This window comes from Synchiropus splendidus, chromosome 1 (assembly GCF_027744825.2).
Source record: "Synchiropus splendidus isolate RoL2022-P1 chromosome 1, RoL_Sspl_1.0, whole genome shotgun sequence".
In the NCBI taxonomy this organism is placed as follows: Eukaryota; Metazoa; Chordata; class Actinopteri; order Syngnathiformes; family Callionymidae; genus Synchiropus; species Synchiropus splendidus.
The window spans coordinates 13,898,878-13,922,374 of NC_071334.1; the positions used below are offsets into that span (position 1 = coordinate 13,898,878).

The window sequence follows — 23,497 nt, forward strand, 5'->3', positions numbered from 1 at the left end:
CCTGCCCTTAGAGAAAAGTGATGGATGAATCTCTATGAAATTTCAGGTATTTTCGAAAATACAATGTAAAGTTGGCACACCTCGCATGGCTATTGCCACCTTGCCCACACTGTCCTGCAAATGCAACCCACTTCCTTTCTCACTTTCTACTGGATTGTGCGAGTTTTCAAACACTACTGCCATCTGCCTTCCTTTTGAACTCATTTGAATTTCAGCATGAATTGTATCAATCATATTTCAAATGCTAGAAATAAAAAAGGGTATTGAAGGATCTATAAAATACAACCAAATTATTGTGGGGAATGTCAATGTTTTGGTACAAACAAGCTGCTGATTCTGATTATTTTAAAACCACATCTCACACGTCCTCATCTCATGGCATGGACGTTCAAAATACTAGGGTTAAACCTCTCTGAGGCCGGGACTTTGTGTGTTCCCTTCCCTCTGTTTACGAGCGTGTCCTCTGACATGATAGTGCACGACCCCGCTGTAGGCGCTGCTCCAAAGAAGCCTTAACAAGTTAAGCCTGACCCAGCTTTTTTTTATTGCTTTTCCTTGTGTGTGGGTCTGTGCTCTTATCAGGTGTATAACATTTGCCTCTTTGCCATTGTCCACAAATGGTATGTAAATAAAGATTCCTGAGGTCGAATGGATGAAATCAGAGCCGCTCTTGCACAAGAGTTTATCACCTCATCACACTGACTGGAAACAGAGGAGTCGACAGGGAGCGAGCGAGAGAGAGAGAGGGAGCGAAAATGTTGCACAGACCTCCACTGGTGGACTGAAGGCGGGGCTTGTGGTCCGGGTGAGTTTGCATGTTGTTCTGATCAAGTGTTTTATGCAGGCTAGTCATCCATGGAACTCCAACTGTAACTATTATAATTCTTCTCATTGTTGACTATGGTGCAGAAGAAGAAGAACAAGTAGGGGTGAGATCACACTGCATCCCTTCTTCAATAGTTGCCCAGGAGTGGACTGTTCTACTGCTTTGGTACTGACCCGGTAGCTCACAAACTGTGCTTATCACAGCTCATTGACGTGGAGCAGCAGGCTGCTGATGCAAGTGCTGGGAGAGAACCAGTAAAGCCACAGGCCCCAGAAGCCAGCCAATTAGGAAAAGAAGGCTGTAAAGCAGAAATGAGAAGACCTCATGATTCCCAGAGGCCCAGTTTGGACCAACAGACACGGTCAGATTAGACTGGTGTTAGCTAAAAAGACACACACACACAAAAACTTGACAATGAACTGTTAGGGCTCTAACATGTTTAGGGTTCTGTCATGATCCGCTTTTATTTTATTCCCTTGACTCCAGTTGTGTTTCTCCCTCCTTCCTTCCGTTTTGTGGCACACGTCTGGAGCTCTACAACAGGCTCTCCGTGTTTGTTTGGAAACATTCTGACTAAGAGGTGATTCTGGTGGCGTTCTGTTGGTTCGCTTGGATTCGCAAGCGCTGCAAAGGTCCCCCAAAAGATTTTCAATGAGATGAAGAGAAAATATTCAGGGAATGTCATTTTGACTTAATGGAAAAAACACTCAGTCAATCAAAGCACCGTAATACATCGAGGTTGTATAATAAATGAAGGATCATTCATTCTCTGCATGTCTATAATGTGTGCATCATAGAAAGTTCATGGCTTCTTCTATTATTATTGTTATTATTATTATTAGTGGTAGCAGTAGTAGCTGTTGTGGTAGTACTGCACTGCCTTAAGGCACAGCCTATTTGAGTCTGTATAATATTACACTGGTTTAAAATTGAACTATAACTATAAACTTCTGTGAACCTATTACTTTCATGAATATTTCTGATGCAGCTGAGTTGAACTCAACAAACTCATTCTCAAGAAGTAAGAACATTTTGATATATCAGAAACAATGCTCACAAAATCATGAAACTCAGACTTATAACATAAAACGCTATAACAATAAATACAGAAATATATCCAACGTAAAGGTGGCTTCAAATAAATATCCACAAATGAACTGTCTGTTGCACTAAATAAGCAGGTCACTAGCAACAAGGTTTGGTCAGAAACATGATAAAAAAAAGTCTGGCGCATCACTTGAACTACCAGCCACTATTACGTGGTCTTATGGCATTAACTTGTTAATCTTGCCAGGTGAAGCCACATTGTTAAGGCTATGAAAGTGCAACACTTAAAAGCTCATGCTGAAGGAATGTGAGACGTTATCTAACAGACACACTGATAAGTGCCAGCGGGGCTAGATTTAGTAGACCACGATATGGCGCTGCATCCTGCACGGTCAAAGGTCCCACTCTGTCAGACCAGACTCCCTCAGTGAATGAAGTGACAGATGACCATTGAAATTGTTAATATAGTCAACTGCATGTAGTTTCTTGTGTTGTCTCCTAAGCCTCTAAAAGTGAGTGCCACCTTCCTTCTAATCTCCATCTCCCATCACGTGCAGAGTCAGCTTCCCCCCAGTGACCCCGCAGGCCCTGCAGCCATTTGGTGGTCCCTTTACCCTGCCAGGTCTGCATTCTCTCCAATGGGGGGCCACATAACCTAACTCTGAACAGCATCAGTAAACCTCACAACCGACCCATTAACTTGTTAACACAGACGACCACAACACAGGGCGTTCAAGTTAAAGTATCAAAGTAAAAAAAGAAAGTCATTTGCTGCAACATTTATATAGTAGAAAGAACCAAAGAGACACTTGTATCATCTTTTCCCAGAGAAAACCCCCAAATACTATAATGCAACAGCTGGAAAGTTTATTTACAAAGCCTGCTTAACAATGCAACTGAAATGAAAATAAATAAATAAAACCTGATTCCACAGGTATGAAGGAAAAACTAAGCCTTTTGAATGTTTCCTCCGTCACTGTGTAAAGCTGGCTCATGACAGTCAGAAGATTTTTTTTTTTAAGTCTTTGACTGCTTAGTGTTGGGTGCGTGGGAATGCGTGATGTCAGTGAGGGTCAGGTTATAGGTGGAAACAGATCTATCTCTCAGCCTCGCCCACATACTGCTCAACATATGGAGACACTTAGTGAGTAATGGGAGCAGAGCATTTGTCAGCAGAGTAAACAAAAGTACGCACAAAGGTGTCTACTGTGTGCATCCAGGCTGTGAAGGCAGTGCCTGTTAAAGCTACACAGACTCTGAAGTACGTCAAGAGAATGTCCTCAGCTGCTTCCCAAACTGTGTGTGTCCCAGGAAGGAATAGGAGCAATTTGCCATGGTGGTTAAGATACACCACCTCCCCCTGCACTGACCTTATGAAACACTCAGCTGCAAAGGTTGTTGAGTACTTCTCTCTACTGGATGAAAGGAGTACTGCCAATTGGCAAACATGGACGGTAACAATACAGTTGTACTGGACTGCAGTTAGAAATATCCACCGTTGTCTGAAAATTCAGAAAGTACTACGAAGAAGTACAACTGTAAATCTTGGTATGTCAAAGTATATAAGGGTCCTGGAGATGAGAACTTTGTTGAGCAGTATGATGAGCTGAGCCAGAGGGCACAGAGCTTTCGTTACGTTTCGACGCGTCATTGGCTTTTTCTTTATTCAATGGACAAACTTCTCAAGGTTACTTGATGTTCTTATATATTGAATATATTATATATATTTGATTTCCAGTTTCTGCGAATCTAGGAGCGTATTTTCACAGAGAAAAAAAGTATTCATGTGTCATCCAAAAAAAAGTATTCACTATTTAATTCTGTTTTGAAACACAGGTGTTACAGTTCCTAATTTAATTCATATCGACTAAGTTCCTTACTTTTAGATGCAACCACCGATTGCTTTCTATAGAGGGCGCAATTGCCCTATAAATGAAATATTGAGCTTTCAAGAAAGGTTATACCACAAGCAGTGCCACACAGACGCGTTTCAAATACTGGTCGTCGATGCAAGCCAGATGAATGTCTTGACCAGAAAGTAGAACCAAAAACGTCCGAAGTTTAGTGCGTGCAGCGATCAGAGGCATCAACAAACAGACGCAGATGGATGGCAGCCTGTCTGTCTCAGCTAATACAAAGCTCTCATTGAACACTTATAAACGGATATTGTGCAGCTTCCAGGCATGAAAAAGAGAAACCCCGCACCTCTATTCAGACCAGTAAAGCACTTAACGCTTCACTATGTCAGCAAAATAATTCCCATGCCCTCTGAACCCTGGTGGGAAACAGTGGTACCCATCCTACAGTAGCAGTGATTATCCCTTTGTGGGGAGTTAAATTCCAGACAGGTCAAATGGGATGTCATCTACAGTGGAGCGGCCTCTGAGGAAACCCGAGTGCATGTAAGGATACATATAAGAGGAGCATGTCGGCAAGCTTCCATTGATATATATATATATATATATATATATATATATATATATATATATATATATATATATATATATATATATATATATATATATATATATATATATATATATATATATATATATATATATATATATATATATATATATATATATATATATATATATATATATGTGTGTGTGTTGACTGTGTTGCTTGTTGCAGACATTCAAATCTGATTAAATAGTTGAAAAAGAACAAGTTTGATAAGGAGTGCTACACGATAGTGTCCTAAAGTGACCTCATGGGCCAGGGATAATTACAGGAAATGTAATTAGACTGTGTTTCGCGGAGTTCATGTGACCTCTACCTATGCCATTCATTATAGTTATTAATGGTTGACCATTTGAAGAAAACGTTTTTTTTCCATGAATAAGTGGGTGTGTCTGCCACAGTGTGACTCAGATCCGGGTGATCCTCTCGCAGCCAATCAGAGTGCAGTAGGAGGTTTCAGTTTAAGGCTGGTCAGTGGATGTTTGCTGAAGATTACGGCCTTCAACCAGGCTGTAAAACATTTCACTGGTGTAGTACCTTGTCTGTAGTGTAATGTCAGTCCAAAAGCCCACACAAGTCTGTTTGTATTTCAACGGCTACAGTGACCCACAGAACAGGACAGTAGTGACCCAGCCGAGTGCCTGACATCCCAGACAAATGAAACGCAAACATGCTTTTGAAAAACAAACATTTAATTCTATTAGGTATTTCTGTTTAAAATAAAATAAACAAAAAAAAGCATTTTTTTTCTGATTAACCATTGCTAATATTTTTGGTATATTGCTCTCACAGAAGGTGAATGTGTTTTGCTGAAATTTAACCAGTCAATAAAATTAAGGACTGTTTTAATATTAACAGCAAACATTGGGAAAACACAGAAGTTGACCATTTGTGCTTCGCAATGTTAAACAAACACTGACTCATCCTGTTGCTGACAGAACCACCTCCACAGAAACAAACATGTCGATCCAAAATGTCAATATTGCGCATTCAAATTCAATTTTTATTAGTAATTTATAATCTTTCTTGCGATTCAAAGTCAATAATAATTGATTGGTTATTTTTGGTCAGTGACTAAATAAGTTCAGCTCTCCCCAAAATGGCAAACTCTATTAAGCATTATCTGGAATTCAGTTTGACATCTTTAGGGTAACATTTCCATACGGGATGTTTGCGGCAACGGTAACAAGAAACCCTTCTTTATGATAATCATAAAATACAATGGATCATTCATGTTTCAATGGCATCAAATTTCCTGCAATATAGCTGTTAGCATAGCGCTCTATAACCGCCCTTTGCAGCTGCTATCTCAATGCAAATGAAAAGATTTAATACCTAATGTTGTTTTAAACACAGACACAAATTCTGGTTGCATATTTAGATTTTTCATTTTTACATGTACATTGAGTGCTTATAGCCATTGCTAACTTGCTACATGACTCTGCAATGCTAACAGTGTCCCTGTAACCAGGACACTGTTAGCACTGCACCTGAGCCCAAGTTCTATTTAAGACAACTGAAAATTCCCATTTTGGCATTTAAATGTTGACATTTTGAAACATAGCTGCACTCAGAGGTTGCTACTCCCAGTCATATGTAGGTTCAGATTTTTCCTTGACTTCTCACAGCCCTCCTTCTGCCCACTCGCATGCAAGTCTGAATCTGCCTGTCTTACTGCTCATTTTTGCTCCCCTAGTTCTGACTTGAACTTTCTGTCTCATACCTTCATGGGAAGACCTGAGGAATGCAATGAGAGGAGAAAGACAAAGGAGAGAATAAAGGTGGAAGAAGGAGGAGAAGAAGAAGGGGAATCTGAAGAAGCTGCCACAGAACATGGAGGTTCAACTGTACTGGTTGCTGCTTCTGCTCGACGTTTGTGGACGGATATCAGGTAGAGGAGCTGTGTCGTATGAAGATGAGTGTTTGGCATGTTCCTACCCCCTTTGTCTTCTCTCAAAATGTGCATTAGAATACATACTGTCAATGTTGCTCAGAACTTGACTGACCTCCAGTGATCTCAGGCGTGTCGTCGCTTGTCCCCTGAAGAATGCTACAGGAGCAAAACCCCTCCAGTGATGTCAACATTGTCTTTCTCACGTGTTAATCATGTGTTACACCCGCTTTGTAACAATTCAACTATTACAACAACAATAGCTCGGACAAGAGACGACAAGCCTCTCTTTTGACTCTCTCTGGCTTCTTTCGCTAGCCATACTTGCTAAAGACGACATTTGTCCTCACCAAGAAAAGTGCGCTGGTTTCAGCTGTGCACTTCTTATCAACGCACAGCTGGGACAAACATCCATTTGACCAATTCTGATGCAAAAATGAGCTGTTATGACATTGTCATGGACACAAATGCAAACAATGATTTCGACCTTTTGACCTTGTTTTTCTGATATGATCATACATATTTTAAGTGCAATTTTACTGTACTATGTTGCATCCGAACATTGAGGAATCTTTTGATGTTTGATGCGCACACTGATTTTGATTTTGGGAAAAATCCCACATGAATTGATCGGATTGGGAAACAGAAACATCTTGATGCAACAGCTGGGATAATTATTAATGGAATCATCAGATGACCATCTGGCTTTGCCATTGAACTGTTGTAGTTGTCCACAGTCTTTGTGATGAAATTTGAATACTCATGAAACGCCTGTTGCGAAATACCAAAAAGGTCTAAAGAAAAACATGCACCAGTCTCAGATCATGTTAATGACTTCAAGTTAGTCGCAGCTGTCCTGGTTGTCTTCACATTACCTTCACTCTTCAAATACTCCAAATACAGACAATATTTCTCTATAATTGCTGTATTTTCTTATTTCAGGTGTTTCCATCAGCCCTTTTCTAAAACATTATGAAGGACTATCATACGACCGCAATGATCTGCACAACAAGCACCTCCGAGCTAAGAGAGCATCAGAAGAGAGTGCTTATGTGCTAAAACTGGACTTCACTGCTTATCAAAGGTAAATATTCTGAAGCATTCCTCTGTTTAAGGAAGAAAAGACGAAGGAGCCATTTGTGTTGAGTAAGAGCACCACAGACCCACTGAGATGGAGATGATCAGAAAAAGATTCCTAGAGAGGAAGTGGGGTGCGGGTGCGCCTGAGGAGTATTTGAGAGTTGTGAAGGACATGTTTGGGGACAGTGAGACAGTGGTGAGTAGGATCACATCAGGGATCAACACTCTGCTATCATTATGACGAGGCTAGGGAGGAGGCTCCATGGACCATGATGTTGGCTGACAGTATAGGTATCTGTAGTGAGAGCAAAGATGAGCTGGAGACTACAGTGGTGGAGGACCTAGCTGGGGAGAAGAGACATGGAGCTCAATACATGAGTGTGGATGAGAGGGGGGGAAGGATGTCCAACGAAGATAATGGAGTAGAGGAAGTAGAAAAAATGAGTTCTGCTATTTGCGATAGGGAGTTAAGGACAGATTAAACAGAGTCAGTTTTTTATTAACAACAAGTTTGTTTTAGCTGCTTTATCATCTTAAATGGTTCCAGTAATTGGTGTAAGTCATTTGTTGAAACCGGATGTGCTTCTCATGCTCAGTTCATACTCTATGTTTGTAGTTCTTTATAGTTTAACACACCGTTTGAGAGAGGAAGCCTTTTTGCCAACTTTAAGTTGTTATACATTTGATATAAAAATATTTAACATGTTATTTGGCTGTGAAGCTACAGTACTCTATTAGTACATGTACACCAGTGCTTTTCAATTATTATCTGTTGTGCCCCCCCCGGAAGAAGTAAAAGTTTCGCACCCCACAACTCTCCTCAGTCTCTGTAAATAGCATAATTTGTCTATAAAATTATTATAAGTACACCTCTGCATAACATTGTATCCTTGTTAACGTTAAAGAAAAGATAAAAAGTAATACACAGCAACTTAGAATAAAGGATAACTTTATTAACATTGTCTTTGTCTGTAACAGAAAAGACTTCAAGTGCATCAATTTGACTGAAATGAAAAAAATAATCATGAGTAGATGTGCAATTACACTTTATTCTAGTACAGAAAAAAGTACAGTATGTTCTGGGGTCACATACGCCCCCCCTGGTGCACACGATGGGCTCTTTAAAAGAGGTGAAGAAAAGAACACAGGTAGGGTGGAATTAGTAGAAATTATTTGTTGTGAAGAGAGAGACCGCCGCACCGTCATGGCTTCAATGAAATAATTCAATGCCATGCCTTCGAAATAATGATCCCTTTATTCAAGATGAAATCTCACCTGATGAAAAGTATTAACATGAGGTGGTACTTTTGGATGGATTAAAATACATTAAGACTAAAACAAGACTAACAAAAATAAATATAAAACAAAAATAAGTCTATGTTTTAATGTCTAAATGTGACTGAGACTAAGAATTAACTTTGCTGCAAGACTAAGACTATATTGAAAAGTGGGCGACAAAATTCACACGAGAGACAGAGACAACGAAGAAAGTGGAAGCACTGGGCTAAAGAAGAAGAGGAAGACAACCATTGAGGTCATGGGTGTGATGAAAGAAGACATGGAGATGCTGGGTGTGACTATGGCAAATGCACGAAGCAGGTTAATGTGGTGGAGACAAGCCGTGACAACCCTTCATGCAAAGACGATTGTGACTACAAGCAGCCAAGGATGTGTCTAATTTCAACAGTAGCCTTTTCAGATTTTTACTTGGGTGATGTGGAATAATGTTGAATAAATGAAACTGAACATGCAAAACAATTTGGGCTGCATTTAAATCCTTTTTTAATTAAGCCCCTTTGCTTTCTAATTCAAAGTCAAATGCCAACCAGCTTTCCTTCAATGGCTGTTTTGTTTTTTTGTGCAGAACATTTCGACTCCGTCTGAGACGCAACTCTGAGGCTTTTTCACCGGACTTCAAGGTGATCAGTGGGAACACTTCCAAGTCAGCTGATCTTTCCCACATTTACTCAGGGGCTCTCGAGGGTAAAGAAACCTCTTGCTCAATTATATGGAAGAATGGCTCATGAACTTATTTGCATGGAGCCTCCAATCACCTAGAAATGTTTACTTTGTTGGTCTGCTATCAGTGTCTGGAGTCACCTGCAATCTTGATGCTTTATCTCTGTTGACTTGTTCTCACAGGTGAAAATGGTTCAGCCTGCCACGGATCTGTGTTAGAAGGTCAGTTTGAGGGAACCATCTATACCGACGAAGGAGCATATCATGTGGAACCACTGCAGAGGTACATCAGCAGCCAGACAGACCACCACTCCATCATCTACCACGAGGATGACTTGGGTGAGAAGAATGTGGTATCATAACATGTCAGCCAGCATGATGCAGACTGAGGTTACTAGAAGTCGTTGAACCCGCCCCTGACTCACAGCAGCAGCACAGTTGGAGTTGACAGGGGGCTGGGAGCGCGGTGGGCCCTCCCCATGTGCTGGCCAAAGGAAAGCCAAAATGAAGATGGTGTGACTCTCAGAGAGGGTGTGGCCAAAGCAAGATGGACAGTATTAGCATGGGGGGTGTAAAGAAAGGAGAGGAACCCAAGTTGTAGCACGGAGGTATTGAAGTCCTGTTATGGAGACTTGTCTCACTGGGATTCATGAACCATTGTTGCAAACCTGCAATCGTGTGAAGCGTTAAGCACTGCGCACCAGGATGTCTGCAGGAAACTGTCGCATTCAAATCAAAACAATCAGTGGTTCCACACTGATCGTAAATTGCCACACAAGGGACAGTCCAAACGTTCCTTTGTCCACTTCCTGCGGTTGTTGTGCTTATTCAAGCGAAAATATTTGAATGAAACTCTCAGGAGAGATACCTGGCAGATTCTGGAGTTGGCTACGTTGTGCTCTCGGTCTATTTATTTCTATTTAATTGTCAGTATTTAATGCTCGTAAAGTGAGTTTTGTCATGTTTTCTGTTATTGCGACGTCACCCAGAGAAAATAATGATGTCTTTATGAAATTCAACTACTCAAACAGTCATGCCTCACAAAACGTTTTCCTTTGTTCAGTCCAAAATCTTTTGGGAGTAGATCTGCATTAAGGAAGTCTGTTCTGAGCCTTAAATGGTGTCTCAAATGGATAGTTTGTGGGGTACTAATCTTTCTGAGTCTGACAGTTACTACCTTGATATAGTCTTCATAATATCACAAAACAAACCACTTTATTTCCTACACTCGCATTTGCTTGCCTACCAACAGCTTATGAAGAAGCAGAAGCATTTGAAAAGTTCCGCCTCACTATGACACCCATCCACACCTCCATCAGAGAACATGTGCATTGACAATCTGATTTGTTTCCAACTGACTCACCATAGTTATTAGTCAGGAATTTATTTATTTGGTTTACGTCGTGCTACTACATGTGTCTCTCTACTTTTGCATGAACGTGAACGTGCCTTTGACCAGTCGCAGCAAGTGATCCATGCGAGAAACCTTTTCTCTTGTACATCAATTTACAACACTTTTTTATTTGAAGAAAATTGCTAAAGAGCTTTACTGGCATCCATTATCAATTTAAAAGCCCAGAAAATGACTTGCTCAAGCAGATGGGTCTCATTGAAGGTCACTCACTCAGTTGAGACCATTCTAATGTTGAATTTGCTTAAGATTGTCAAACTCCACAAATGGATAACAGTGGGTGGTCTTCTTTTAAGGACTGATTATTTACAATCCTCCCTTTACACACATAATAACCAAATAATTTTTGTCTCGATTTTCCTCCTCACCGACCAAGGACAGTGAACGCCTGACTTATCGCTTACTTACTTACTTATCGCTAATAATAACACGTTAAACATGTTCAATATTCCTGCGTGTGGGGAGAGTGACTATGCTCTCCAATTTGAAACGGACTGTAGCCAATCGAGAGGCAAGCTGACTGGGAAATTTGGATATCTGCTGATTTTATGAGAATTCAAATGAGAGCTTTCAGTTCAGCAAGGTAAACCCCACACCCTTCTGGTCTGTTCCCTCAGGTGCCGTGTGCAGTGGTTATGTTCCTGGCACTTTCTGTGTTGTCCATGACATTCCAATCACTTCTTAGTGTTGTTTTGTGTTTTCCAATTGTGATGGCCCTTCTTCCTTTTATCACTCAAGATCACACACACACATTTGTTGCTTAAAAGTAAAGCATGACACAAAATATTTCTATCTTCAAGTGTGGAGACAGACGATAACTCACCAAAGATTAGGAAAATCCTGGTTTACCCCACTTGTAATATTTGAAATATATTGCACCAATATTCACCATACAAAATATTCAATAACAACTGCTTTTATTCCTTCAATATGATAGTCACAATAGTTACACGAAATAAAAGACAAATATGTGGAAAACGCCAGATAGTCAATTTGAACTCACACACTGAAAGAAGTCAACTCTAAACCCCCAAACTAGTGATGTAGATAGAATGGCTGATAGAGTTTGGTACGATGGTGTGATCCACTCAGGTGACCCACTCTGAGTGTGACCCACACTCGGTTGGCAAACTCACATAGATGAACCTAATTGTTTCCACGATGTCGACTCATGTGGGTCACTAATCTCAATAAACATTGCCCAGATCGGCCAACAACACGTGGAAGTGATCAAACCTGTCACACGACCCGTTCATGCCTTCACAAGTGCAAACATGAACGGAAACAGGCCAGTCTCTCCGAGAGTCGCCAGTATATTCTACTTTTTCAACAGGATTGCAGGACCCAACTTCTGATCCTGGCTTCGGTTATTGAATTCTCCTTCCACAACCCCGGCAGCCTCTTTTGCTTTGCTAGTTTTGGCTGCTCCAAGTGCTTCTTCGCCAGTACAGCTATGTAGAGCCAATAGCACTGAATGTGAAAGCTGCCACGACAGCAGCTATCATTGCACTCGCACGTCATCCGTCCCAAGTTTCCACAAACTCAATGCAGAACTAAACAACTGGTTGCCCAAAAAGGCTCCTCTATTGAAGGGTCTGAGAACGTCTCACGCAAGTCATTGTGTCATGCGTTTCCTGGCCTCAACTGATCATATTTGTTGGTCTTATATTGGTTTGTTACATCAGGTTTCCTTTGTAATATGATAATATTGTGATATTCATGGTTGGCAGGAGGATGGACTTTTTGGGGTCATAAAAGTGGACAGTTGTTTATTATTCAACGGCCGCTGTGTGCACTGTTTTCAGGTAGAATGACCCAAAAGTGGATGCTTACTTTCAAATGCAGGTCACTATGCTTGTTTATTTTGGTGCCTTAAAATAAAAAAGGAGACTTGGCATGTCTGAGATCACTGTGGCCAGCTAACACTTGTCTAGTTAGTAGCTATTGAATCAATTTTATTCAAAAAATATATTCAATATGGAGTGGGCTTGTGAAAGGAAAAGTAACAGTGACAGAAGCCATGGATTTTTCTTGTGTTTCACACTTTCCCAGTTGGTGGGATCCCTACTGACCATGGTAATAAAGTTGATTCTGATTCCGATTATCTCACTATAACAACTTATTATCTTGTTATCTTGATATAACATTTTATTATTGTTTTCTCCTGATAAAGAATTAAATTATTTCCACGTCCGATGATGGTGAAAATGGCAGATCACACAGGATTAGTCACTTGACACACTTGATCTTATGAACCTATTTTTCCTCACTGGCCTTCTAATGTCTCATGCTTCACTCACACTCGATGTGTCTTCTATGTTTGATGAACCATGACTCACAAAAACTGCAAATAAAAGAGGTCCTGAACCTTACATGGACCAATACCTGTGTTGATCAAACCCAAGGGTTGTGTCCGCTCGGTGAGGTCCTGACCAGACGGGTTTTGTTTCTTGCAGCTCCGCCACCCACGCGAAATGGGTCAGATGAGTTTTGTGGCACGGAGCGTCTGAACCGTCTTGCCAAAACTCTCAAGTCTGATGAGGTAGGACCCTTGGCCTCAAACCAAAATGTCTAATTCACGCAACTTCATTCAGGCTGTTGTGAGAATTAAAAGAATATTCTAAAACTGTATTCAACCTATTCAACCCCATGGCCTTGTCTGTTCTTTTGATTAACCGCTGGGGTCTTATCCTAATCATTTCTCTGCCAAATGAGTTCTTGTTCACAATGTCCATTGTGAAAAGCGGACGTTGAGTCATTTATCCATTTTTAATAACGTACCTGCACGTCTGGACTATTCCCACTGGTGCCTCAGCTCAAATGGCTTGAGCAGATGGTCCAGGTGGAGAGAGGTTCCCCACAAGGGACTCATGCTTATAGCCTTCTCCAGAACATTACATCATGCTGCCATCAGACGGCCGGTGTTGTTTACATCTTTACAAAAGACAGCCATGTCCGGGTGCCATTCTTTCCCGCATCATTGCTCTGACATTATCAGATTCAACTCTGAATGGCTTCCTTTCTTTCGGGCGTCCTACAGGAGGCAGCAACAAGCCGCTCCAGAAGAAACCTGGACGAGTCAAAGACCAGCTGCCTGCTTCATATCCACGCAGACCATCTCTACTACAAGAAGTTTAAGTCAGTGGAAGCAGTGGTGGCCCAGGTGACTCCGTCATACCTCGCAGTATTAGATTTGAACAGAAATCAGCCACAGTAGTGCAAAACACACACATTATTGTATTGTTATTGTTAAGTTTATATATTTTTAACTGTATAAATGTTTTTAAATCCTTGAAATATTGTATTTCTATGTTTTCTATGTATTGCATTTCTATGTTTATTCATATCATATTTTGTCCTTGAAGTTTTTCAATTCATATGTATTTTTTATGACCATCCCGACATTAAAGTTCGGCTCTAAAAAGTATTCCCATGTAAGGATTAAATGTTCTCTATTTATTTACAAGAAAAATGGATTTTATAAAAATTAAATGAGTAGCAACTTTCATTGATTAGATTATTACTATTAATACCTCTACTACAATATTTATGTATATAATAATAATTATTATTATTATCATGATTTTTTATTTATTATAGTAGGTTTGAAAATATAAACTTTAAAAAGCAACACTGGCTGCTAACTGCAACCTTAAACACAATTTTAAAAATAGATTTACCATTAAAGTAATTGACTGAAACATATTTTGTGTATTTTAAAATCAAAATTATAGTAAAAGTAGGTCTTGGATCGCGCATATTGAAAGTCCTGTACCTGATTTTGTCATCCTAATTTCAAAATAAGATGAATTATTTCAATTCTCATGATCCAATAAACCTCTGAAAACATATGATGCAAACAATTTCAAATGGTTATAAATAGTGGTGTTATTTTGCATGTTGGCAAGTTGTTCTGTCTGTGCGCCACAGAGATATTTAGTGTGTCTATATCAAGACGCAGCTGTGATGGCAGCAGAGGTGAGGGCAACACAAATGTGTTCAGTCTGTCTGAGCACTGTGGTCAAAGACTCTAATGAGCAGCTCAGTAAGGTCCACTGCCACCACATTCCCCGTGAGAATAAACTTGGGGGTCGTCGCCTCAGATGAACCTCAAATCCACAGGCACGAGCCCAGGCCAGAGCAGCAATGGGAGCAATGAGAACAGGGCCGGAACATTTTGTCCTCCTACTGTCACGATGAACATGGCTGACCTCTAGTTGATGACCTCTAGACTGAAACAAGCAACAATGACTGGCTGAATTAGTTTTTGAGAACACCATGAGTGGCCAGTGGACCTGAACTCATTTTAAATGTAGAAGTGAAGCAACAGTTGATTTTTGTTTGATTCACCACGTTTGCGTTTACGGTGGATACATATGGAATTCCCTCAATTCCCTCTGCATTTTGCAGATACAAATATTTATTTTATTTTATTTTATTTTATTTTAGCAATGACAAATGCACCTTTATCAGCAGTATTGTATTTTATGTAATCAGTGTCCTGTTATCCTATTGTCCTTGCTTTTATTTTCACAGCCCTCACGTGTGCATCTGCTTACGTCCCCCACACTTCCAGTGATTCTTTCCTCCTGAAATACATGCCGCACTTTAGCTTGTTGTCTCTGGTTCAATGCCAGACCGTTCCACGCGGAGAGAATTCACAGGTGGAAACAAAGCTGTGATGGATCCCTGGCTGTCAATAGACAAACGCGCCTGTCAATCCTTGTTGACATAGTTTCCATGTCTCAGCCATCAAAGGTGTCAATATTTATACTCGTGGAATTCCCTGCAGCCACTACAGTATTTTCATCTCCCTCTTCATCAACATGTGACTGGGTTGCACGTGGCACGATGCGTATTTGTCTGACCGGGAGATACATGAAAATCCTCCCCAAAAAAAAGGAACTTGGCCAGATTAATGGGTCAGTGTGGATCTTGAGAGGGAGGCTCATCTGTGAAGAACCTTTTCCAGGCCTAATAGCTGTTTGTGTCCCTCAGGTTGCCTCCTATATACGAGCAGTGAACGACATCTACGACAAAGTGGACTTTGATGGAATCAGACTGGTCAACTTCAAAGTTAAATCTCTGCGTGTAAGATGCTTTTTAAAATGTCATGCACTATATACAGTTTTGCACAGTATATACACAAGTTTTAGTACAGTTTTTTTTACCTGCGTGAGAGCAAAAGCAGACAATTGATCGCTGGGATGATGAGATAAACATGTCTAGTCGGCGAAAACTGTGGTATATTAGTTAAATCCAGTTTCACCAAAAGGAGAAGGACACCTTTTTCTTAACTGCCCCAAGAAGATGTTGACGGTGATGCTGTTCTCGTCAGGTGGTGACTGAAGACGATAAGAAAGATCCTCTCAATCCTCTCTACATCGGGGCCGAAAAGCTGCTGAGTCTTTACTCCAGAAACAACTTTGGCAACTTTTGCCTGTCATATCTACTGACCAACCGAGACTACAGCGGCGTGCTGGGACTGGCCTGGGAGGGCAAACCTGGTGAGTGGCCACCAGCTTCATCACTTATGTCACCCGAGTGTAGCTAACATGAAAACTACTAATGATCAACGCTTCAAAAAACTTGGAATCCATCTTCAGGCGTTTTCCTCAGAGAGACTTTACAAAGTGGTTTCTTATCATAGAGCAGCACTGATGAACCCTTCCAGATAGAAAACAGAGCGGAGTTTTCTCACTTCCTCAGCGGTCGGATCATTGCCTTATGGCAAGAACGTCACTGCTTCATGGTTTCATTCACAGTGATCTCATGTTGCGTTTTGAGAATCGACTTATTCTTGCTTCTGAGGAGGAAACAGACACAGAATTATGCTCTCACTAGGGTTTTAAAATAAACTTTTTTCATTGACGTAATGATCATGTGGTAATACGTATCTGTTACGTATCCTTCTAAAACCTAGTTAGTGTATACTACAAACTATTTCCTATTCAGCTTTTTTTATTTATGCTTGTCTTTTATTTTATTGTTGTATGTAACACATATTTTTAACAGAAGAAACCCTTTGATAATCAGCTAATGCTCTTCTCCAAAAAAAAAAAAAAAGGGGCCTACATCATGCTTGCCTGGTGAAAATTCATGATTTTCCTGGCAGCTCTGTTTTGGTTCAAGAGACCAAAACAAGACGTGAGTAAACTCCCAAAATCCGGAGCCATGGGTTGATTAGCATGAAAAAGAGACAAGCGGTTCCATTTTGTCTGTTTCAGCTTTTGGAATGTAGACCAGATGTGCACAAGCACGAGAAAACAATTTCTCAGGAGCTTTTTCAGATTTTGGGGTGGCATTCACGTTGAGAGATAAAACAGTTGCTCCCAGATCAGTGGTTTGGTTGGACTGAGTCTCATTGTTGAGAAGCCGGAAGTTGCTGATGTATGAGTGAATCCTGGGAGGAGGAGGACCATCCTGCTAGTTTCTGTGACATTGTATCACATAGATGTTTTTGATTGGCTAAAGTGAGAGGCGTGAGAGCAGACAACTACCATGGCATGTGCTTGGTACCAGTGAACCTTTGACAGTCACACACACACACACACACACACACTTCTAAATGTTTCAGCAGCTACATTCCTCAACATGATCTCCCCAGTAAACCCTCATGTGAGCACAGACAGCACATTGTGGCAATGACATTGTTGTGACTTTACTCCCATGTGACCATACTAAAGACTGAGCAGGGAAATAAACCTGGATAATGTTTGACCTGGACGACCGGTTGCTCTTAATAGCCCACTTCTCGCCAATTTCCCACATAAAGGGCAAACAAAGTCTGGATCTGTTTGTCCACACATATATGGACGTCCTGCTAACTGTTCACACACACATGCAGACACCCACACACAACCCCCATACCTCTCCCAAGCGTGTCTTGATACTTGTGTGGAGGGTGGGGGTTGGGTTTCTTATGGTTTGTGCACTTCAACGGTTAACGCCAGTAAAATTCCATCCCCCCCAACAAGTTCATAGAGAAGATTGTAGAATTCCAGAGGACGCTTTGAAGGATTCTCTAGTATATTATTAAGTATAGTTAGACACCAATGCAACCTCATAGCATGATGAACTTTTCGACAATTTTTTGAATGGTATCACAACTTTTATGGCTGTCCACTCTTAGAGGGGGCGGACATGTTGACCAGGTACAGTGAGAGAAGTTGTAAGTTCCAAACTTGCTCTTGGCGTAAGCCAAATCTTTTGCAGAAGTGCCCCACTTTCTCCTTCAGTACACAGGGTGGTTCTCCGCCTTCAATGAACTGCAGACAAAAACACTATGACACCTGTGAATAATTTTAATTCCAGATCATTTTTGCTTAAGCTACATTTCCATCCTTACTTTGCTGCCTCATGCCGCAGCCTTGTAAGCTTGTGAATACCTACTAACTCTGAGAGAAGATGGAGGGGGAAATGTGGCATTAAATAAACAATTTTAGATACTACAATGTTTTCATTCATAAAAGCTCAACAACTATTGCCATGTAATTGAAGTTGCCAAAACCTCCTTGTGCGGGTGGCTCTAGTTTCCCTCAGGGTTTGAGAACATCGGTCTTCTCCCACAGGTTCAGAGACACGGTATTTCTTGATGAAGATGTCTGACACATTTCGCAACATGTCTTAGCAAGCCAGGCATAAATAGTACTAGTGACTATCTGAGGCACGTGACAACCATAAAAGGCAACCAGTGTATAAGGGAGTAAAGTGGGGTGCACACATCCTGAAAATTGTGTTGTTTTTTCTGAACAATGGTAAAAGGCTTATTCATGGTCGGAGCTGTGTCAGGAGTGCATTTGTTCCGCTAGTCAGCTCCACACACCACCAGTCGTAAATATGCTGAATATTTATAATCCAAACCTTGAATTGTGACATGGAACCGAATGTAACCAATTGAAGTGAGCTGAGTGACAAAGAAGACAGCAAAGAAGCTTGTCTGAATACTGGATTTGGTGACAATAAGAATGCAAACTATTAACCCTCGCATCAGCAACCTGATACACATCATCGGTCCACAACAGGCATTTTGATTATTTACGTACCTTCTTTTGGGACTTTTTTATTGAAAGAAACAATTAAAAAAAAAAGAAAAGAAACATTATTCTGTCCTTATCCACTTTTGTGCGTTCCAACTGAGTTTTGGAGTTTATCTTGATGTGCAAGGGTCTCTGAAAAAAAAAAAAAAAATGATTAAAAAAGAGAAGAAAAAGAAAAAAAGAGATAAAATCCTAATGTGTGTGCCTGCTTTACTTTTACTTTTCAAATGTATATGGACACAGTCTGGATCAACAGAACATTGCGTGTCCATGACAATTCATTCAAAATAACAGTGAGTGAGGTATGACTACTTTATAGCTACAAATCATTCAACAACACAGATTTGTTTTGAGTCCTCCATCAATGAAGGCAAACCATTAGTGTAACTGCATACTGACTCAAGCCAAACAGCCTCAAATGAGGGTTTACGCGCTTCTTTCTCATTCAACATTTAGGCACTGGACGAAGCCTATTTGTCCCGCAGGCTAATAATAGGAGTCTTTCACTGCTGCTCTGTTCTGTGGTGAGGCCGAGATGCAGGCGGGAAGAAACTCACGGCCCCTCTTCTGCTTGTGCTGCCAAAATCCACAGCCTTTTCAAAGTAATGCTCCTTCTAGGAAATCCAGGGCCCTGAATAGCCATTAAGGGGTGGGGCATTTTAGGTCAGAAGCAAAGAGTGCTTGGGAATCACTAGCAGAATGTCGATTGATAAGAGGGACTCAACGTGCAGGCGAGAAACGATCTTCCGAGCAAGGACGCTGATTATAGTAGTATCGGGCCATCGACAGTCATGTGGTCGGGTGACCCAGCTCTATTTACTTCTCAGCTCTACTGAGGGGAGAGGTTTGTTTTTTGACCTCTAACTCGCCCTTTACCATGAGTCCAGGACATCAGACGTCACACTAGTTCACCTTGCCCCCCTCAGATTCCCACACTTCTCAGTGACATTGATGAATATCTCTAACAGATGTTCCACAATTCGTACCTCCCAAAGCTGGTGCTGCCGATCATATTGTGTAAGAGGTGTTACATAAACTTAACGTGACTGCATGGGAACCACAGAGACCTCCTACCCAACATACACAAGGACACGGCAAACACACAAAGAAAGTTGTTCCCATGATAAGGAAAGGAAGTGACAGAGGGGTTAGAAAATCAATTGTTTGCTTTATTTGTAGCTGGCATCCATTTTTTTTTAGATTTCCTCATTGTGTTCCACATCAAAAACACAGGAACTGGCAGACACCTGATTCGCACAATATTTTGGTGTGACTTCCTTCTTTCATGTCTTCAGCAGATATGACGCAGATTCTTTGTTATTTGCCCACGTGATGTGTCCACTGGATTCTAGGAATGGTGTTCATTGATGTTACATAAGCCAAGGTAAAGAGGAAGAGGTTTTGACGTGAATCCAGTTGAGTTACCAACGTGCATGTTCTTTTTCCCTAAAAAGGGCCTCTGACAATGATAACACTCCAGTGGGCATAGCACGTTGGTTAAATGCGATTCCACTGGGAGAGAGTTATGCAACAGCACCAGCCCTTTTTTTTCACAGCATTTACTGTGTTTATAAATCCTTTGTCTCTTCTTTAGGAAACTGGGGCGGAATTTGTTCCAAATACTCCAACTTCCGAAATAACCAGTTGTCCACTTTGAACACGGGTCTGATCACCATCCAAATCTACGGGCAGTTCATACCTGCACGACAAGTCCAGCTGACCTTCGCCCACGAACTCGGCCACAGTCTGGGAGCTCCGGTCAGTCTGTTTGTGTTCAAGAACAAGAAACTAACCCGTTTCATTCACCCACATACTGACTCTGAGCATTGATGATTTAAGGCCTACTTCCTGTATGTGTCAGTCAACTAAAAAAATATTCGAACTGCTGCTCATCGTTGTCCATTGCACGCCAACATGCAGCGCTACTTCAGCACTCTTCCACTGTGTACTCTGCCAAAAAAGGAAAAACCATCTCAAACTATAGCTTTAGAGAAAGTCATCAGTCAACGACTGTTGACATTTTGGTTTTAGGATCATGTTTCATTGCAAAATTAAGGCCATGGAACAGAGCAGGCCAAAGCTGTTTGTCAGGACTTGTATAATCATGGTCATGGTGCCATGGTTTCCAGTGGGATGTAAACACAAATGCATTCACCTACAGGGAGAAAGTCCCTAAATCTGTGGCATCAGTAATTGACCATATATATATTTCTATATACAGTCTTCCCTCTTTGAAAATATCGTTATTATTATTATTATTATTATTATTAGTAGTAGTAGTAGCAGTAGTAGTAGTAGTGGTAGTAGTGTGTTATGTCCCTGCTTGGGTAAAGGGAAAATCAAGTATTTGAGCAAGTTGTTGTACATTAAGTTTTTATAGTATAAGAAAATAATCACATAAATTCAATGACAAAGGTCAACACAACAAAGCTAACAGTGGCCAACACAAACACAGAATCAAACGGGTCTCTTAAAGCAAAGGGCCAACTGGTATACACAGCAGCCGCCACTGAGGAGTATCCAGTTGGAGAATTTAAAGGTTGCCGACGTCAGGTAGCTGCAGCTGCTTGGTAGAGGTCATCAGGACAAACCACAGGCACAATAAACCAGATTAACCACAATAAAACGGGCCTGGGCCGTAACAAGTAGTAGTAGTTGTAGTAGTAGTCATAGGAGTAGTACTTGTTATTTTTTTGTTCTTTATTTACAGTAATAATAACAATAACTAAAATAATAATAATTGTTAATATCATTCAGTTTGCTGGGCCTGAACAGTGGTTTTCTGCTGGACAAAACCCGTCATTCTTAACTGAGATATGAACTTGCTTATTGTTGTCGGTGACAAAGCATTTCATCCTATCTCTATGTAGCGCACCAATATTCTGACTATAGCGGCTCATTTTTATCTGCAATATCCACTCTGAGGTCTTGTGAATTCTTCTGAACTTCGCTCCAGCAAATGGAAGGTTCTCCAAGAGACCGAAAAACTTCAGACATCTTCAAAACCATGTAGGTCCGGGAGGGAAAATGATCCATGGCTATGGAAGATTGTGGCTGGGTCAGGAACTGAATTGTCTGGCTCCTTCCCTGATGTACCACATGGAATACGAGGTTTGCCACTAAGTAGTCCCTCTAATTCAGGCACGGGCAGAATTTCCATTGAAGAGACTCTAAAATTTCAAGACAGTATCAGCAGCATCAACGCTTTTACATTTACAACTATGAAGCACAGAATCTTTGGTGCTGCAGGATTCTAAACCGCACTGTTGAGCCCAAACCCAACTCCTCTGGATCACAAGCATGAATCCCAACATTCTGTCTTGTTTCGATATACTGTGATAACATAAATTCTTATGTGCTAACATATTCGTCAAAACAAATTCTTCAATTTCATGTCTCTGCAAGGACTTCATTTGTTGGTCAGGCAGTCGAGTTGCAAAAAAAGCAAAAGATGAGTGTTGCACAGGGTTTGGGAAGGAGGCTATTTTTAGGTCAAAACCTGAAGTGAGCAAGTTGATGCAGGCACTGTGGAAGCACCGAGCCGATGCCATCACACTTGAGGCGGCTTGGCCATCTGCCTGGTGTATTTGCTCACTTACAAACATGAAATGAGATTGAGATAAAAATGAGTCAACAGTTTGTCATCATACTTAGTGTTAAAAAGCATCTCTGTTAATGAGATGCAGATTCATGTGTCCAAAACAATTGAAACATGGTTAATAGGACAATAAGGCAATGGTCTGTCAGCCATTATTGTATTATTGTGAATTTGATGTTTACCTAAATACATTGCGAACTGACCTCACTAAACATACAAAATCGATGTTGCAGCATGAAAAAGTAGCGACAACAAAATAATCTTCTGCAAAAATGACATATTTGCACCACATGGCTCGTTCCATTCTAACTTCCAGGAAGCCATTCATGAAAAAAGTATGATTTTGAATCAAAGCAGATGTCTGGATTCAAAAACATTTTTCTGTTTCTGGTTTTCAAAACTGAACAAGAGTGAGCGCTAAAGCAAATCTCTATTATTCACCGCCTTGTTTGTGTTCAATCCATGCGTCAGCACGACGAGGGCTCCAACTGTGGGAACCTGGGCTCTGCCGGAGGTAAAGGCAGGTACCTGATGTTTCCTCAAGCTGCGGACGAGGTGCGTGAGAACAACGACAAGTTCTCCCCCTGCAGCATCAGTCATATCAGCCGCATCCTCCACCTGAAGAAGGACGACTGCTTCGTAGGTGAGCGCCACATGTGCATCGCAGATGCTGCTCAGTCACTGTAAATATTAACTTTTGTGTCGACCAGTGAGCGATCAGCCCATCTGTGGAAACCACATCGTAGAGGCGGGTGAGGAGTGCGACGTTGGACACAACGACTCGGATCCATGCTGTTTTAGTGCCAGACATCCCATGGGTATCCAGTGTCACCTCAAGCCTGATAAAGTCTGCAGGTGGTCACAGACTCGCCCTTAAATCCTTGTTCACTGTCAAAGCGGCTGCCAAGCTGTTTACGCCAGTCTCCTCCTGCAGCCCCAGTCAGGGCCTGTGCTGCACTCCGCAGTGTGAGTTCAAGGCCGCGAGTGAGATTTGTGACGAGGAGGTGGACTGTCAGGAGGAGAGCTTGTGTTCCGGAGTGTCCTCGCTCTGCCCTCCGCCAAATGCCAAGGAAAACCTCACTGTCTGCAGTCGCGGCACCCAAGTGTGCATCAATGGGGTGAGACAACATTAGTTGACACCAGCAAGGTCACTGTAAAGACGTAGCTCTGCAGCTTCCAGTCC

At 41.2% G+C, this 23,497-nt stretch overlaps 1 protein-coding gene across 7 annotated transcripts in view; it reads left to right on the plus strand.

The window, feature by feature from the left end:
* Positions 1 to 23,497, plus strand: part of si:ch1073-396h14.1 (disintegrin and metalloproteinase domain-containing protein 10) — a 30,182-nt gene that overhangs the window by 2,008 nt on the left and 4,677 nt on the right. The window contains exons 1-13 of one of the 7 annotated variants that reach the window (XM_053868395.1): positions 670 to 805; positions 6,072 to 6,227; positions 7,170 to 7,311; positions 9,172 to 9,290; positions 9,450 to 9,605; positions 13,134 to 13,219; positions 13,718 to 13,840; positions 15,676 to 15,768; positions 16,016 to 16,184; positions 20,311 to 20,474; positions 22,786 to 22,957; positions 23,025 to 23,169; positions 23,249 to 23,432. In XM_053868395.1, the coding sequence (XP_053724370.1) occupies positions 6,170 to 6,227; positions 7,170 to 7,311; positions 9,172 to 9,290; positions 9,450 to 9,605; positions 13,134 to 13,219; positions 13,718 to 13,840; positions 15,676 to 15,768; positions 16,016 to 16,184; positions 20,311 to 20,474; positions 22,786 to 22,957; positions 23,025 to 23,169; positions 23,249 to 23,432 (1,611 nt within the window). In that variant the 5' untranslated portion in view covers positions 670 to 805; positions 6,072 to 6,169. Of the gene's footprint in view, positions 1 to 669; positions 806 to 5,467; positions 5,519 to 5,811; positions 6,228 to 7,169; positions 7,312 to 9,171; positions 9,291 to 9,449; positions 9,606 to 13,133; positions 13,220 to 13,717; positions 13,841 to 15,675; positions 15,769 to 16,015; positions 16,185 to 20,310; positions 20,475 to 22,785; positions 22,958 to 23,024; positions 23,170 to 23,248; positions 23,433 to 23,497 lie in introns of those variants that run through there. The other 6 variants (XM_053868413.1, XM_053868379.1, XM_053868404.1 and 3 more) reach the window with 6 other exon arrangements.